The sequence below is a fragment of the Alosa sapidissima genome, chromosome 18 (assembly GCF_018492685.1).
Source record: "Alosa sapidissima isolate fAloSap1 chromosome 18, fAloSap1.pri, whole genome shotgun sequence".
Classification (NCBI taxonomy): Eukaryota; Metazoa; Chordata; class Actinopteri; order Clupeiformes; family Clupeidae; genus Alosa; species Alosa sapidissima.
In genome coordinates this window covers 15,290,480-15,307,972 of record NC_055974.1, presented here as the reverse complement: position 1 = coordinate 15,307,972, position 17,493 = coordinate 15,290,480, and the positions used below count along the sequence as shown (strand labels likewise).

Below are 17,493 nucleotides of genomic sequence, written 5' to 3'. Positions count from 1 at the left end.
CTTTCTTGTAGATATGATTTTAGCCAGCTGATAACTATGCCTGTAAATCCAACCCAGTGTTCTAGTCTGTGAAGTAAAATATTGTGATCAACAGTGTCAAATGCTGCACTAAGGTCCAGTAGCACTAGGACTGATGTTTTACCTGAATCTGTGTTTAGGCGTATGTCATTGGAAACTTTAATGAGAGCTGTTTCAGTGCTGTGATTTGCCCGAAAACCAGACTGAAAGTAATCAAAATACCCATTTGATGTTAGGAAGGTGGTTAATTGATTAAAGACTACTTTTTCAATAATTTTGCCAATAAAAGGTAGATTGGATATGGGCCTGTAATTGTTTAGCATGGAGGCATCCAGGTTATTCTTCTTGAGAAGTGGCTTTACAACAGCTGTTTTCAGTGACTTCCACCGCTATGAGATGAAAAACAGTTTTGAAGAAATTGGTAGGCAGAGTGTCTAAGACACATGTGGAAGAGCTGAGATTCTGTACCGTTTTTTCGTAGTCTAGTGTTTCGTAGTCTATCAAGCTGAACTCTGACATGAAGTTTAGTTTCCCTCTGTTTGTTGCTGGAAGTTCAGGTTGTTGAATTTGTAATTGAGCAGATATATAAAAGTAGATATGTAGAGCCAACTTCAGTCCATTTATGAAAGGGTTACATAAGAAGAGTTCTTTGTTTACAACTGACTGTTTTCTCTCAATATAATACGTGTAGGAAAAATGTGACTGTTTAACTCATCAATGCCACTTGAACAAGTAGCCTAGCTGCACAAAATAAACAATAGGCGTGCGTGTGACAACGTGGATGGAGATAGCCCTATGCGTAGTAGCACCTCCACCTACTGGTTAGGACTGTAACGTGCAACATTGTATTTCCTTTGGGCAAAGAGTAGCATAGAAGCTTACTCTTTGCTTTGGGGTTGTTGGCGATTTGACAGGCTTATTTTTCATGCCACTTAAATACATGTTAATCTCTCAAAGTACGAAAGTCATTCAAAGCAGGAAATCAGTAGGATATGTGCTTGCTTTTATTGAAAGGCTGTTTAGATCCTCAGCAGGATCCTATCCTTATCTCATAATTACGAGATGATTATCTTGTTATTATGAGATAGTTATCTCATAATTATGAGATAATTATCTCATAATAACAAGATAATCATCTCGTAATTATGAGAAAATTCTCATAATTATGAGATAACCTGATTATTATTATTTTTTTGTGATGTGAATGCAATGCGCCACCGTACACAGCACACTTTTGACACTTAAAATGTCCCACGGCACACTAACATCCTGTGTGAAGAAAAAATAAACATACCATAGCCTAAAATTTCAAATAATACACAGATATGGCCTTATTATGGCTTCTATGCAAGACCTGCTCAATAAAACAAGCGCCCTCTGTTTCATTTGTAGGTGACTATATCTAATTCAGTTTATTACAGAATGCAAAATGATGTATATGTATCTGTACATGTATGTGTATTTTTCTGATAATAAAAGCTTACTTTGTCTTGTCTAGAGCAAGACAAAGTAAGCTTCCAATTGTTGTTGGATGAACTGGATATGTGATGATTCTGTGAATACTGGATATGGGGCCCCCGTTGTACAATGCCTGCATACCACAAATAGTGCAATAATACAATCAATGAGAGTATGTGGTTATAAATTCTTTGATGCAACAGTTGCTTTTCTGGACCAGTGCGTGACATTTGGGTAATTTTCTGCGGCACACCTGATGATCTTTCACGGCACACTAGTGTGACCTGGCACAGTGGTTGAAAAACACTGCTCTAGACAAGACAAAGTAAGCTTTTATTATCAGAAAAATACACATACATGTACAGATACATATACATCATTTTGCATTCTGTAATAAACTGTTTGATGAACAAATGAAAGAACAAACGTGACAGAGGAAAATATAGAACTTGACAATACAGTATTATACTTGATTCAAGGTTTCACAGCAGCTGTAGCTTCACAGATATAATGAAACTTGTCGTCACAGAATGCATCCAGCCAGAGTCCTTCCTCTGCATTTGTTCTGACACAGTCCTCTCCCGTTGGTCTCATCCCATTGTTTTTCCAGTCATCAGGCTGATTAGTCATCCAGTACCTGTAAAATATGTAAAATAAAACATCATAAACACATACGCACACATACACTTTCAATTACAAACTTTGTGATTAATTATTCTAAATTAACTGCATAACCTATTTGTGGTGAGAAGCATTTCATAGGTTGTCCATTGACAGGTTTACGAGTGACAAAGTAAACACGCCAAGGCTAAAATGCATTTAATCAGCGCCAATTTTTAAAAGTTTTTTTTCCTTTAATTAATTCATGAAAAATTAAAAAATATTAAATATTAAAATATATTATCACCCAGTTATTAGGCACACACAAACAAACACATGTATACATTACATTCTTACTTTAGGCCAAGGTCTGTGTTGTCCACCCAGCACCATGTCCCCTCCTTCTCTGAGTCAGTTAGGCCGATCCAGTAAGAGGTCTTTGTATCACCTGGTGTCTTTTCTTTAAGGAATTCCTAAAGCAAGATAAGTCTGGTTCAGTGTGTATTCCAGTAGGACTACATGCAAGGACATATAGACAGGGAAATTCAAATGATCCATCAGTTATATTGTCTTACCCATTCCCCTTTTGTGTCTATGACAACCAAATGTCCCCCCTTGGCCTGGCAGGCATCTCTGCTCTGATACCAGGTAACATTTTCAGAGGAGAAGAAGTAGCACTTTCCTGTGAAGTTTTTCCATCCAAGGGCACAGCCCATCTCTAAAGCTATTGAGTATAGAAACAGAACATGTCTATTTAATGACACACACACGCAGCAGACATGTAATAAACTTCAGTTCCAAAGCAGAACTAAAATCACTCACATGCACAGGTACAGTAATTTCCCGCTTATAGATGCACTGTCTATTAAACTGCATAACAGTGTTCTATGGCAATTAAAAATACAAAATACTTATTGACCGCTCCCATGTAATAACCACAGTTTATTGAGCAGTACATTATTGTGTCACAAATAAAACTACAATTCATGCGATCACCGCTGTCAAACTATCCGTCCCTTGTTGTGGACCTGCTACTCTTAGGTTTTGATTCATTTCAATTGATTTACAGAGAAGTCCTTATCGATTAGCATAATACCACCATCACTTTCATAATACTCACTCAAATGATATTTCATGTAATGGATTGCAATTAGTTTTTTATTTTAGAACATGGTAAAAGTGTCTCAAGCATGGAACTGTGGTGAATTGTTTCTCCTTCCACATCATTTTGTGAGGGCACATGTTCTAGGCTATCCACTAAAGGCAGCATATGGAATGACTAACCTTGTAGTACGCTGTTCAGCATCTTTTTTTGTTCATCATCTCTGGTTTGAAGAAATGTTTCTCGATATTCTGTACAAACATAATCCACATACTATACTGTAAGTGAACATGCAGTAGGTTAATGTAATGGACATTTTCTGAAAATCTAAAAAGTCAAAAGTTCAGTCTTACATCTGTGGGAAACATGGTTCTTGGGGCAAACTAATTAAAAGGACTAATTGTGTAGGAAAATGTCCCTTACTTTTCAGCTCTACCTCAATACTGTCCTTGATGTGGGAGAGAAAAGCATTGCTTATCTTCTGCTCATCAAGTCTCTTCTGTGTATCTGTTCAACAATGACAAACAAAAAACAAATGCATATACAATGCAATGGGTATCCATACTGTATATCTATTTCTATCACCAACAGTTATATTGACTATGTCTATCTCTGTGTATAAGTAGTTAACACTAGTAAATATAGTGTATTGTCTAGTTAACCAATCCAATCTATGAATTCCTCTACCTGTTTAACCATTTTTACATTTGTTAAAACATGACACATGTTAACCTGGTGGGAATATGTATCAGAACCAAAAGGAACAGAAGCATCTCTTATGTGTCAGCTTTTCCTCACCAGAGAGTGAAGTGTTATATTGATCTCTCAATCTCTCTGCATTCTCTTTTTCAGTCCTCAAATCTGTTTGGAAAAGATGTACAAATGTGTGGAACAATCAAACTCCATCTTTTTCCAAAAAGCTCCAATCAAGGAAACTGGGTCATGCCACTCACCTGAGAGTTTTTTTTCTTTTGTTTCTTTGTCACTTGTAAGCTGTTTGTTTTGTTGTTTCTCCTTTTCCAAATCCCTGGTCACACCTGTGAAAAGAGAGACAATGATGGGTATATTGCTGCAGCTTTCACAAGTTGTTGGCTAAGAGTGACAAAAACATAAACGGATAGATATCCACTGTTGAATACAAGAAAAACAACAACAAAAACTATAAACATTGAAATACGCAATTTTGCACAGCAAATGTACTTGTGGAATCCTGTAAACTGAGTTTTGACACTTACTTGTAAGATTCCACTCTCTTGTCTTTTTTTCCAAAGAAAGTTTTCTATTTGTGTCCATCTCAAATTGCAAACTCTTGTTTACAGCTGTCAAAAGAGAAGCATGTAAGTGCAGCTGCCACAATTTATTAATGAGTTGACAAGATCTGTAATCTAACATACTTTGTTGTTCAAAATAATAGAATAATATAAATTGATGCAAAATAATACAATTATATATTAGACTGTATATATGAAATAAGATCAAATAATATGAAAAAGAAATCTCGGGGTGTTGTTCTCAAAGCGTATTCTTACGATGGAGTATTAGGGCCACACATGAAGGAAGAAATATTTTTGCCATGACGAGATTAAACTCGCCATGTCGACATTAAACTCGACATTTCGAGAATAAAGTTAAAATGTAATGTCGACTTTAATCTCAATGTATCGACTTTAAAGTCGCTATGTCGACATTAAACTCGACATTTCGAGAATAAAGTTGAAATATCATGTCGACTTTAATCTCGACGTGTCGACATTAAACTCAACATTTTGAGAATAAAGTTAGTTTGGAGAGAGAAGGACCGCTCGGGACGATTGAAAGGGAGGATGAATTAAACATTCCAGTTTTCTTCGACTGCAACAATGATTAGACATAGACCTATATCATGTGAACAAAACATAAAACATTAACCTGCTCAGCCAAATACTTTCCTGTAGGTCCTTATCACGGAGTTACAGGCGATAAATGCGATTCAAAAGTAGCCTAAACGTCATTAGCGGGTTTTTTTTATTTATTGTAGGCCTATTATTAAAGAGTGTTTTTCATCTAAAGGTTCAACTTCATGCTTATGCACTAGACTAGGCATACTAGGCGCTCTCCCCAATCCTAGAATTTCACATTGCTTGTTTGTAATGGATGCAAAACAGCCTATTGCTGAATGTCTAGGGACGAATGAAGCTGTCCTCCTCCTACGACGGAGTATTAGGGCCACACATGAAGGAAGAAATATTTTTGCCATGACGAGATTTAACTCGACGTGTCGACATTAAACTCAACATTTTGAGAATAAAGTTAGTTTGGAGAGAGAACGACCGCTCGGGACGATTGAAAGGGAGGACAAATTAAACATTCCAGTTTTCTTCGACTGCAACAATGATTAGACATAGGCCTATATCATGTGAACAAAACATAAAACATTAACCTCCGTTGCTCAGCCAAATACTTTCCTGTAGGTCCTTATCACGGAGTTACAGGCGATAAATGCGATGGTCAAAAGTAGCCTAAACGTCATTAGCGGTTTATTTATTTATTGTAGGCCTATTATTATTTTTTTGTGATCAAATGTTTTTTATTAGGTAATGTCACACAGGGTTATAAAAACACCATCATACTGTCATATTATAATTTCTAATTACACACATTATGCCCAAGACATAGGAACGAGTCCCAGGACAAAAAACACAGAGAAGAAAGACGGGAATGAGGGAGACATAAAAACACCACAATATCAAAAACATAAACAAGCACACAACGATGGACAAGCACAAACACACAGACAAAACAAAAAAGGAAAGAAAAAGCACTTATACACTTATAGAGGGACAAATATTACACATATCAGATATGCACAAACCAAAGCAGAAAGGATTAGCATAGGCCTACAGCAGCCGTTTTAAAGATTCTGCAATATTTTGCCAAGTGTCTTGTGTCTTTTCTGACGCTCCATTGATTCGTGCTGTAGAGAGCTCCATATAGACGACATCCAAGAAAAGTAGAGTCCATGTCCGTACAGACAGATCATGAGGTGGTTTCCAGCGAGTTGCAACCATTTTCTTAGCAGCTGTAAGTCCAGCATATACAGCACGCTTCAGCACTTTGGAGACGTTCAAGACTGACAGGTCGTTCAGAATCAAAACACTAATAGTAACAGGTACAGTGTTATTAATCAAGGTAGATAGATTGGATGCAATGTTGTTCCAAAACTGATGGACAGGAGAGCAATCCCAGATCATATGGAGATATGTACCTTGCGCTTTTAATGGGCAGAAAGTACATAAAGGACTATTGATTATTTTCATGTGATGCATTTTCACAGGGGTAAGGTAAGTCCTATAAACGAAATTGTAATGGATCTGCTGGTGGTCTGGATTGCGTGAGACTTCTGAGATGTTAGACCATACGTCATGCCAATCAATTTCGTCAACCAGATCTGGGCAATCACGTTCCCAAATCCTCTCTACAGGAAGGCCAAAGCGGTGAGGTATCACCAGAAACTGATAAAGCCTAGACACCATACCCTTGGTTTTTGACTGTACAGAAAATAATTGTCTGATTGGATGGGTGGGCAGAGATTCTTGCCAGGGAACACCATATGCTTTAAGTGCTGATCTTAATTGAAGGTAGAAGAAAAAAGAGGAACGTGGCAGACTGAATGTGTTTTGCAAATCAGAGAACGGTAACAAGCCAGCCTCAGTAAATATGTCTTTTAGATAATGCACCCCCCTCTGTTCCCACTGTAGAGCCACTATAGGTCTACCACCAATCAAAAGTGCTTTATTATTAAATAATGGAGAAAGTGTGTGCCAGTTACATGAAATATGGCGATATGTTTCGACCAATCTCCAAACTTTGATGAGATGAGAGATAATGGGGCCAAACCGTAGCTGACATTGTTTAGCAGAAATGTTGGCAAAGAGAACATCATGTAAAGACCAAGGTGCTGTCATAGCACTTTCTAAAGTACGCCAGGAAACAGAGGCGTTTGGATCAAACCAGAAAAGGAGAGGTCTTAACACAAAGGACCAAAAATAAAATTTTAAGTTGGGAACTGAAAGGCCACCATCCTCCTTCCTCCTCTGTAAAGTGGACATCTTAATTCGCGGCCTTTTGCCTTTCCAAATAAATTTAGATATTGCTGATTGCAGTTTATGCCAATAACCATACGGAGGAGAAAGAGGTAGCATGGAGCTCACAAAATTAATCCTGGGTAAAACATTAAATTTAACCACAGAAATACGAGCTTGAATAGACATGGGGAGAGACATCCATTTTTCCATATCTTTCAAAACATTGCACTGAGCAACTGAATAATTATGTTTAACAATCTTATTTAAGGAGGGGAAAACTTCAATACCTAGATATTTAAATTGTTTAACAATGGGGATGTTAACATTGATGCTTAAATTGCTAGCGGAGTCAGTCAAATGCAGTAGGGCAGATTTTGACCAGTTAATTCTAAACCCTGACAAGCTACCATACTCTTCACAGATGGACAAAAGGTGAGGAATAGACTGAGAAGGGTTTTCTAAAAATACCATAACATCATCTGCAAACAGTGAGAGGTGATGCTACGTTATGCTACGAATACATATTGGCGACACCATACTAGACTGACGGATAGCTTGAGCCAGGGGCTCTAGGGAGAGGACAAATAACGCAGGACTCAGGGGACAGCCTTGACGTGAAGATCTAGACACTAGAAATAAAGAGGAAAAGGTGCGTCCGGTTAAGACTCGGGCTGTTGGATTAGAATACATAACTTTAATCATTCCAATGAAAGTATTACTAAAGCCCATCACCTCCAAGACTGACCACAAGAATGGCCACTCTAGTCTGTCGAAAGCTTTCATTGCGTCCAGTGAAAGCAGTGACCTTGGTATCATGCTGCCCTCTGCAGCATCAATAATGTGCAGAAGGCGTCTGACATTATCTGCAGCCATTCGCGTTTTAATAAATCCTGTTTGGTCAGGTTTGACTAATTTTGGCATATAGGACTCCAGGCGCCGGGCTAGGAGCTTCGCAAAGATTTTCAAGTCTGAGTTTAACAGGCTCAGAGGTCTGTAGTTAGAGCACTCAGATGGATCTTTATCTCTTTTCAAGAGTAAGGATATCAAAGCTGTGTTTACATCCCTTGAAAACTCGCCCTTCTCAATAGAGAAGTTGATCATGTCGAGGAGGAAGGGACCAAGCTGTTCCCAGAATGTTGTATAAAGCTCAGGGGGTATCCCATCAAAACCTGGTGATTTAGCCCTTTGCATACTGTGTACTGCTGCACTTAGCTCTTCTATAGTAATAGCTTTGTCCAAGTCAGCTGATTCCTCTATTGTTAAATGAGGCAAGTCCAGCTGATTTAACCAATTGTAACAATAGGTTTTGTCCAAAGAAACCTCTGATGTATATAAATCTGAATAAAAGGCCTGAAATGTTTTATTTATCTCCACGGGATCCGTTCTAATAATACCATCCTTAGATTTAATGGCAGGTATATCTGCAAAATTATCACTAGACCTGATTCTCATAGCTAGTAAGTGACTAGGCCTAGCGCCGTGGAAATAATAACGCTGTCTCGTCCTATGGATTAAAAATTCAGATTCCTGTTTCATAACGTTGGCTATTTCTTTCTTGACTAATGATCGTTTCAAAGCTATTTGATCAGTGAAATTTGTCTGCAACAGAGAGTCTAACCTGGTGAATTCAGCTTCAAGATTATGAAGTCGAAGTGACCTAGCTTTGCGTTTATTGGAACCAAACAGTATAGCATTGCTCCTAATAAAACCTTTTATAGCATCCCAGAGTATCCTGGGGTCTGCTACAGAGCCAACATTAAGTTCTGCAAAAATCTGGAATTCTGAAATGAACTGAGCAATATAAGATTCATTTCTCAACAGGGAAGTATTGAAACGCCATCTAACAGCACGTTGAGACAGTCTGTAGAGGGTGGTGGAGCAAAGAACACCTTTATGGTCAGACAATGCTATTGGAAGTAGCATTGCCTTCTCAATGGATTGAAATAATTGAGGAGATGCAAAAAGAAAATCAATCCTAGAGAAAGACTTATGTCTACCTGAGAAGAAAGAAAAGTCCCTGCAGGTGGGATTGACTGCACGCCAAATGTCTGTAAGCCCCAAACTGCTGGCCCATGACTTTAGAGCACTAGTGGCCTGTGCCTGCCCCCCTGTAGCCCTAGCACTAGACCGATCAGAATTCGGGTCCCATACAGCATTAAAGTCTGCACCAACAACAAAAGAACAGTCTGTTAACTCCAGCATTCGGTTGGTGAGAATACTGTAAAAATTGCAATCAAAGTTATTTGGCGCATAAGCTGAGACCAGAGCAACCTTCCTAGTACTAAATTCTATTGTGGAGATAACAATCCTGCCTGAATCATCTGACCAAGAAGATAGTACTTTAATTGGGAGATTCCGTTTGACAACAATGGCTACTCCTTTTGTTTTCGTGCTCGCTGAGGAAGATGCAATTGTATGATAAAACGTATTAGCCAGACGGCTATTATCAGCCTGCAGCAGATGTGTCTCTTGTAATAATGCAACGTCAATGTTCCTACTTTTCAGTAAGCCCAGAGTGCTGGCTCGTTTATGAGGAGCATTCAGTCCACCACAGTTCCAAACTAAAAATGAAAGTTCACCCATTATCAAAAACGTAGCGTACTAAATTAAAGTAAACATGAAGAGGCGTATTGCCATTGTCCTTAATTTCAAGTCCTGACAGTAGTGCATCCAAGATTAAGTCCCTCCACACACAAAACGCGTCAAACACACACACAAAAACCCACAAACAGACGAGACAGTGATACAGAGGGAGAAACGAGAAAACAGGGGAACACATAAAGCCAAAAGGCTAGCACTCAAAATCGGTCTGTGATCAAGATTGGATATGGGGCAGCAAAAAGGAACACCAGCCCAGAACTATATATGGCTACAACAGTAGTTTCATTCTACCTTAGCTTTAGATAAACATAGGCCACTCTTATCATAAATGTGTCAAAAACTAAATCCACAAAAACCCACAGGCACATAAAAGAGACGAAATGGACCTGATATCAAACGAATTCGACCATAGAGTTACAGCATTCGGCATCTCAGTTAACCTACTGCAAGCATAGCACATAATGCAAGAGATGATACATTGAGAGATTAAAATAAACCGAGATACCAGGAGTCCATGCACATCAGGTAGGCTAGTTGGTTTTAATCCTCTTCTTCCATTGCACTTACTGTGGTAGATTCCGAAACGTCGGGCATCGCTGAGGCTGGATGGGAAGCAGCATGGTTCACGTAGTCTTCAGCATCCTTAGCGGAGGTGAATGCTCTATACTGAGCGCCCTCCTTAATCTTCAGAGTTGCTGGGTAGAGCAGGAAAAAATCCAGACCCTTATGTCGCGCTGAATCCATAGCTTGGTGGAAGGCTTGACGCCGTCTGACCGTGTAGTTGCTGTAATCCGGAGAGAAGCGGACTCTGCGTCCCTCGATAGAAAGAGGAGTTTTCCGCGCAGCCTGTAGAATCGCCTGCCTGGTAGTGTAGCGAAGTACGTTAAAAATCAACGTACGAGTGGTGTCTTTCTTCCTTGAGCCATCCATGTAAATTCGGTGGGCTCTCATAATCTCTACCTGAACATCTACTAGTTTTGGGAACCATACGGGCAGCGAGCGCGAGAGATACTGGATAGCATTAGAGCCCTCCAGTCCCTCTTTCAACCCAATGATTCGGATATTGCATCTTCGATTCCTGTCCTCCATGTCAGCTAGTTTCAGATCCAGTTCTTGAAGAGCGCTGCTATGAGTATCAAGTGTAGTTGAGTTGCTTTCCACTGAAGTTTTAAGATTATCCACATCAGACCTGATAGAGCCAAGGCTTGCCGTTAGCGATGCTAGCTGTGCATGGATAGCTGTTAGCTTTCCGTCGTTGTCAATCCCAACCTGTTGGATCTGGGAAAGACGTGGCTCAAGTTTCTCCAATAAAGCCTCTGCAATGGCATCGGTATCGTGTCGCTGACCTTTGTTTTTGCTCGCCATTAGGTCTTAACTGTCTTTAATAAGCGCACAGTGGTGCAATATCGAAATAAAAACTACACAAAACAACTATTTGGCAAAGTTGGGCTAGGAGCTAGATCTTAAGCCGCCATCTCTGTCCAGTTGATCACGTGACTCCATTGTAGGCCTATTATTAAAGAGTGTTTTTCATCTAAAGGTTCAACTTCATGCTTATGCACTAGACTAGGAATACTAGGCGCTCTCCCCAATCATAGAATTTCACATTGCTTGTTTGTAATGGATGCAAAACAGCCTATTGCTGAATGTCTAGGGACGAATGAAGCTGTCCTCCTCCCGACCACCCCATGTACTACCTAGCCTACATGCGCACATATGCACACATAGTGCATAAATAAAGTATACATGCACACATATTCCCTCACGGGATCAAAATAGTATATATGCTTAGGCTATACCTGTGTTTATAGCCTCCTATGTTTATTGCAGGTGAGACATGGAAAAAACAGTTTTAGAGAAATGAGTTAACCTATGGAGAGTGACGGCCTGGTTCATGAAGGGCAGTTATTTGAATGTGCGGTGGCCTTACCCACGTAAAACAGAGTGAAATAGCATTTTGTATAAAAACATATCATTGGATACATGTATTATTCTAGCTATATACTAAACGGCATAGTGCATGGTATTTCCAACCGCGAGATACAGCACTTCACGATGACGGCAATGAGTAGTTAACAGACAAGACGCAATCTATCTGAAAGTCGACACGTCGAGATTAAAGTAGATATTATATTTCAACTTTATTCTCGAAATGTCGAGTTTAATGTCGACATGGCGACTTTAAAGTCGACACGTCGAGATTAAAGTCGACATTACATTTCAACTTTATTCTCGAAATGTCGAGTTTAATGTCGACATGCTGACTTTAAAGTCAACATGTCGAGTTTAATCTCGCCATGGCAAAAATATTTTTTTCCTTCATGTGTGGCCCTAATACTCCGTCGTATATTCTTAGTGTAGGCATCATTGATCTAGATCCCTTATATTTTGAAAATCTGTTCAGATCCTAAATGGTGTGTTCTCCTATCTCAGGCTCACCATTCAGTTGACTTTGAATGGATGTCTTCTCTCCATCAAGCTCTGTCAGTTCCACAAAGGGTGGAGAAGAGAAACATCAATGTATGTATGGATGACAGAATAAAACCCTTTCCAATAAAACACAAAAGTGGACACAAATGGGCAAATCCATCAAGTCAAAGTTTAAGTGATGCCCCCATAGCATAACTTAGCTGCTTTACTGCATTAGTTGCTAGCAGGCTAACTCGCATTAGGTAGCACCGATTCCTTCAATTTTTTAACAGGGCTTAAGTTCTCATTTAAGAACTATGGGTATGTAAGCGTTTGAATAAAGATAATCTTATTATGACAACCGCTAGCCATCGCAAGTAGAGAACCATTGCACCTTACATAATGAAAATAAAAATGTGTTTTGCCTGATCACTGGTGTTTTCATTTTACAAATGTCAAGGGTACATAAGCAGAACTGCTTACCTAATCCTGAGTATACAGTATATCAATTGTGATCTTGAATCTCAGAGCTGCTTTTGTGCTGAAATTTCTCCACTGCCTTACCATTGAGTTGTCTCTGCAAGGATACTTTCTCTCCAGACAGTCTTCCATGGCTGATGTTGAGAACCTTTAGACTCTCAAGAGCCTCTGTTGTGGGGAAAGTTTTAACTGTAAGAGTCTTTTCAGTTAAGACATAACAAATGAGTTACAGAGAAAGTGTTGACATTTTGTTTGGGCACCTGTTTTGTTAATTTGTGTTATGCTGTCGTGTCCTGAAGATCTGTGTTTGTGGATCCTTTTTAAGTTTGAGTATCAAAGTAGTAACTGCAATTTGGTTTAGTTTAGCACCACAAAGGCAAAGTTACTACTGTACAGCCTTCATTTTGTGAGGGAAAGACTTAAAGGGACACCAGGTAAGCTTGATGCTCCCCCTCGCTCGGTCTGAAGCTCTTTTCCTTTTCTTTGTGTCTTCCGTCAAGGGTTTTCGCTGCTTCTTCGCTAGCTCTGCCATTATACACACGTTTGCAACAATCTCCTCTGTGCTGTAAACTGATCCTCCATCGGTCGGCGAGTAGGATACACCGAACTTGCAAGTGGGATATTCTTCCTACAGGCAGTAGGGGCGGGCGAGAGAGCCTTCATTCGCCCCATAATGAGTCATTTAACCATATACCGACTTACGAAGATGATTAATTAACACGAAAAAGTTGCCTGGTGTTCCTTTAAACTACACTGTAGATGCATCCCATAGTGGGGACCAAAAGCTTCTATTCATTATCAGCCTAATGGTGCTATGCCCACTAAGTTGCACGTGCCCAAGTGTTCCACTGCCCTTGGAGTGGTCAACCAAAAAATTACTAAAAACATTTATTTTTGCCAAAACCTTAATGATTGCTCTGCGCTACAGTATTCATAATAATTGATAAGCCAAAGAGCCTATAGTACTAATTGAATTAAATGCAATTAACGAGGCATTACTATCACCAAAGTAAACCATCTATACCTGACAACACTCCATTGTCTATTTTTTGGTATGTGTTAAATATTGTTTACATTTCTAGAGGGACAAGGACTGACCTGACAGATCCCTACGACTCTGGGAGTATTTGTTCTGGACTACCCTGTGCACAGACTGGAGAGATTCATATTTGCCCATGAAATCTTTATAAAAACCAGTGTGATGATACAGAAAGTAAGAAAAACATTTCATGTTGGTCAGCATTGTTACATGTACATGTGTGCATTACTATTGCAAAACCACAATTTACAGTGCCTCTGGGGATGAATAAAGCAAGTATCTATCTGCTTTATTTACACAAACCCTAAAACAACAGCTGCTACAACACAGGTGACGGTCTGTCGGAAATCCAGGAAGTGCGTGGCATAAAAAAGAAGGTATTTGTATCTACTATGCCTCTGGGGATGAAAAAAGCAAGTATCTATCTGCTGTATCTATCTAGCCAGACAGTGCATTTCTATCATTTATTTTAAAACCTCTTACCTGCATGGGCATTTTCCTCCAATAAATCTGTAGGGACACAAACACAACACACAGCATTAATATATTCATTCTTAAATGGCATCATTAGCTATGGATGGAAATGTGTATATTGTGTGGCAGTCAGCTGCTACTTTGTGATACTTACAGAGCACTCCCAGAATTACTGTCAGTGTGAAAAAGAGAACACATAGAAACAGCAGAAACGTGGGTCTCTGAAAGAACCTCTGCTGGGTCTCCCTCACAGGGGTCATCATTGTCATGGGGAATGGGTCACTCTGGGCCAGGAAGGCCGCAGGTGTATGTCCACTTTGTGTTGGAAGCGGTTCATTGTGCTGTGCTGAAGACTGGCTAAATAAAACATCTACAGATAAGAGAGAGAGAGAGAAAGAGAGAGTGGTGGCAGCCTTTGACTTAGGGAAGGACAACATGCAAGCAATATTCATGTGCTGTAGCTGGATTTTTTGTGAAAAAAACAGAAGGTTAAACTCAACACAAACACACCCAAAACCACACACACACACACACACACAGTCAGAGAATGAGAGAGAGAATAAGAGTAATAGAATGACCTGTTGATGGCAGAATAACACTAAAAGAAAGCAAAGTACTTCAGCTGGCAAACTGGCCTTAAACAGGAAGTAAACCTCTCAAGCAAACCTCTATGTGGCTGGGTGATCTTGTAGTAGATTACATCATCACCCTCTGCCCCTTTTAGCCAGAAATGTAAAAAAAAAAAAAAAAAAAACATAAAATGAGAGTGAGTAGTTTGGAGATATTTACAGAGTTCCCATTTACAGAAAATTTAACACAGCTGTCACTCACCATCTCTGTGGATTGGTTCTTTGCTGACACCTGGTTGGGGGATTTTGACTGCAGAGTATGTGACAGCTTCACTGTCCACAGCTAATGCAAAGAAAAGAACAGGAGTCCTATAAAGTCCCATCCTTTTTCATACGCAGACATACACAGGAGATGATGTTATTCATCATGCTATTTGTTGCAGACAAAGACCATACCTCTCATTGTCACATACAAGTAATCTTACCCAATAACTTATCCTATGCATTATAGCCAGAGATGGTAAAAGCACACACTTGCCATACTCAAGTAGACGTACAGATACATCTGTAAAAAAGACTAGTAAAAGTATAAGTAGTGATTCAACTTCACTCACGTAAAATTAAGAAAGTAATCTTAAATGTACGGAAATGTACTTAAAGTATAAAAGTAAAAAGTATCCAAGCCTTTTGGAAGGACTATTTTACCAGTTGTTTCTGTTAAAAGAAGCGGACTGTGGCCTAATGGTGTATGTAAGGCATAATGGACGACACGCCGTTCGACTATACAAAGTTAATACATGTTCTAGATGGTAAAACGGCCCAACGCAAAGCGGAGATGCTGCATTTCTGTCGCCTGCGTTCAAAAACGTTCCATTAGGTAGGTCTAGGCTAGGTAGGTCTAGGCTAGGTAGGTCTAGGCTAGGCCAGCAACACGCACTGGAGAGATGTATGTTGACATCAAACCATGGAACGAACACAAGTTTACCCGACTGATGATACTGTAAAAAAAATGGTTCAATTTTGGCCCTCAGAGTTCAGGTAGGATGGCCCCTTAGCAGGTTTTTGGCCCTCAGAGTTCAGGTAGGATGGCCCCTTAGCAGGTTTTTGCTTAGAGTCCCATATGGAGGTTTGAACCGGCACTGCTCAAATGCATTCAGACAAAAGTATAACATGAGTTTTGAAGAGAGTTCTAAAACGTTGTTGGAAAAATAAATACTCCAGTAAAGTACAGGTACCTGAAAATGCTACTTACTTAAGTATTTGTACTTATTTACTTCCCACCTCTGGTTATAGCACATCAGTATGCACCACACCATACTGAAAACAACATTCTAGAAACTTCTTCATAACATTTCACTGAATGGTTCAGTGGGCACCTTCTTCAATAGAACAACACCACCAGATGGCAGAGCAGTCCAAGATCCACTAGCTCCAAGGCACAATAACAGAGACGTCACCACATGCACCTTTTCCACTACTAATTATGGGCAGAAACCACATTGAATAATCAACTATATGCCATAAAAGGCTCTTCAGACAGCAATATATTTCTGGTGAAGTGTCAATGTAACGGCATCTTGTTATATTCTGTTACTTAATGTCAGAGTAAACACAAAAGTATCTTGTTTATGCCCAACAGGGTGACTCTTTATCCAACTTTGACACAAACCCTTCAGCATCTTAACGTGCCCATTCACTAGGTGCAACACCCAACCAGGTCTGTGTAAACACGAACCCTGAAACAACAGCTGCTACAACACGGGTGACAGTCTGTCGGAAATCCAGAAAGTGCGTGGCATAAAAAAGAAGGTATTTGTATCTACTATGCTGCAGTTCACACTCACCGTTTGGCCTTCTCTGCTTGTTCCCTGAGTTGGCGAAGTCTATTAATGTGTAGTCAATATCATCACTGTCATCGTCTGCTTGGGAAGGGAATAAAAAGACCTATGACACTTACATCAAAGAAGGTACAACAGACAGACACATACACACACACATACCTACACACACACACACACACACACATACACATACACACTCACTCACACTCGGGCACACGCGGACACACAAACAGACACACGAACAGCCACACACACATACTCACATATGCAAATACAAACAGTCACAACAAACCAAAAATGGCATGTCTCTCACACACACTCACCTCCACCAAATGCAGACTTGGACTTTTTCTTTGCCTTTAGGTTCACATTGGAGTACACGGCGTCGATGGCCATTCTCTGGTAAGCGTTTCCAGCACGATGGTGGTGCATGAAGGCTGAAGCGGTGTGATTTACTGATCTACCCATCCAAGAAACTTCCTCTTTATACACTATGCAAAATGAAAAGAAAAGTGTGTGGACCTCTCTCCGCTCCGATGCACCTTAATGCTCTCTGAGAGACTGTGCAAAATGAAATAGCGTGACCCCATGAGAACAATAACTGTGGACAATAACTGTTTGGCCAATTTGTTTAGTACATTATTATGGTTATGGTTATGGATTTAGCAGACGCCTTTGTCCAAAGCGACAAAACAACATAATAATATTTAAAATTGAACAGGGAATAGATTAAAATGTAGGTCAAATATAGTAAGGAGAATAGTTGTAGTACACAATAATATCAATTCAAGCAATAGCCTAATAAAAAGCAATGTAAAAAAGGGGAAAGGCAATAATA

General features: G+C 39.6%; 1 protein-coding gene across 1 annotated transcript; it reads right to left on the bottom strand.

Moving 5' to 3' along the window:
- Positions 1-1,788: 1,788 nt before the first annotated feature.
- On the bottom strand, positions 1,789-17,123 carry LOC121690223 (C-type lectin domain family 4 member F-like). Its single transcript, XM_042070655.1, has 17 exons — positions 16,979-17,123; positions 16,659-16,733; positions 15,077-15,157; positions 14,912-14,962; positions 14,400-14,615; positions 14,255-14,281; positions 13,831-13,914; positions 12,817-12,900; positions 12,283-12,324; positions 4,414-4,497; positions 4,132-4,215; positions 3,977-4,039; positions 3,602-3,685; positions 3,361-3,429; positions 2,652-2,800; positions 2,434-2,549; positions 1,789-2,113 (listed from the first exon to the last, which is right to left on the bottom strand). The coding sequence occupies exons 1-17, from the start codon at positions 17,121-17,123 to the stop codon at positions 1,951-1,953; spliced, it is 1,617 nt and encodes a 538-aa protein (XP_041926589.1). The 3' UTR covers positions 1,789-1,950.
- Positions 17,124-17,493: the final 370 nt, after the last annotated feature.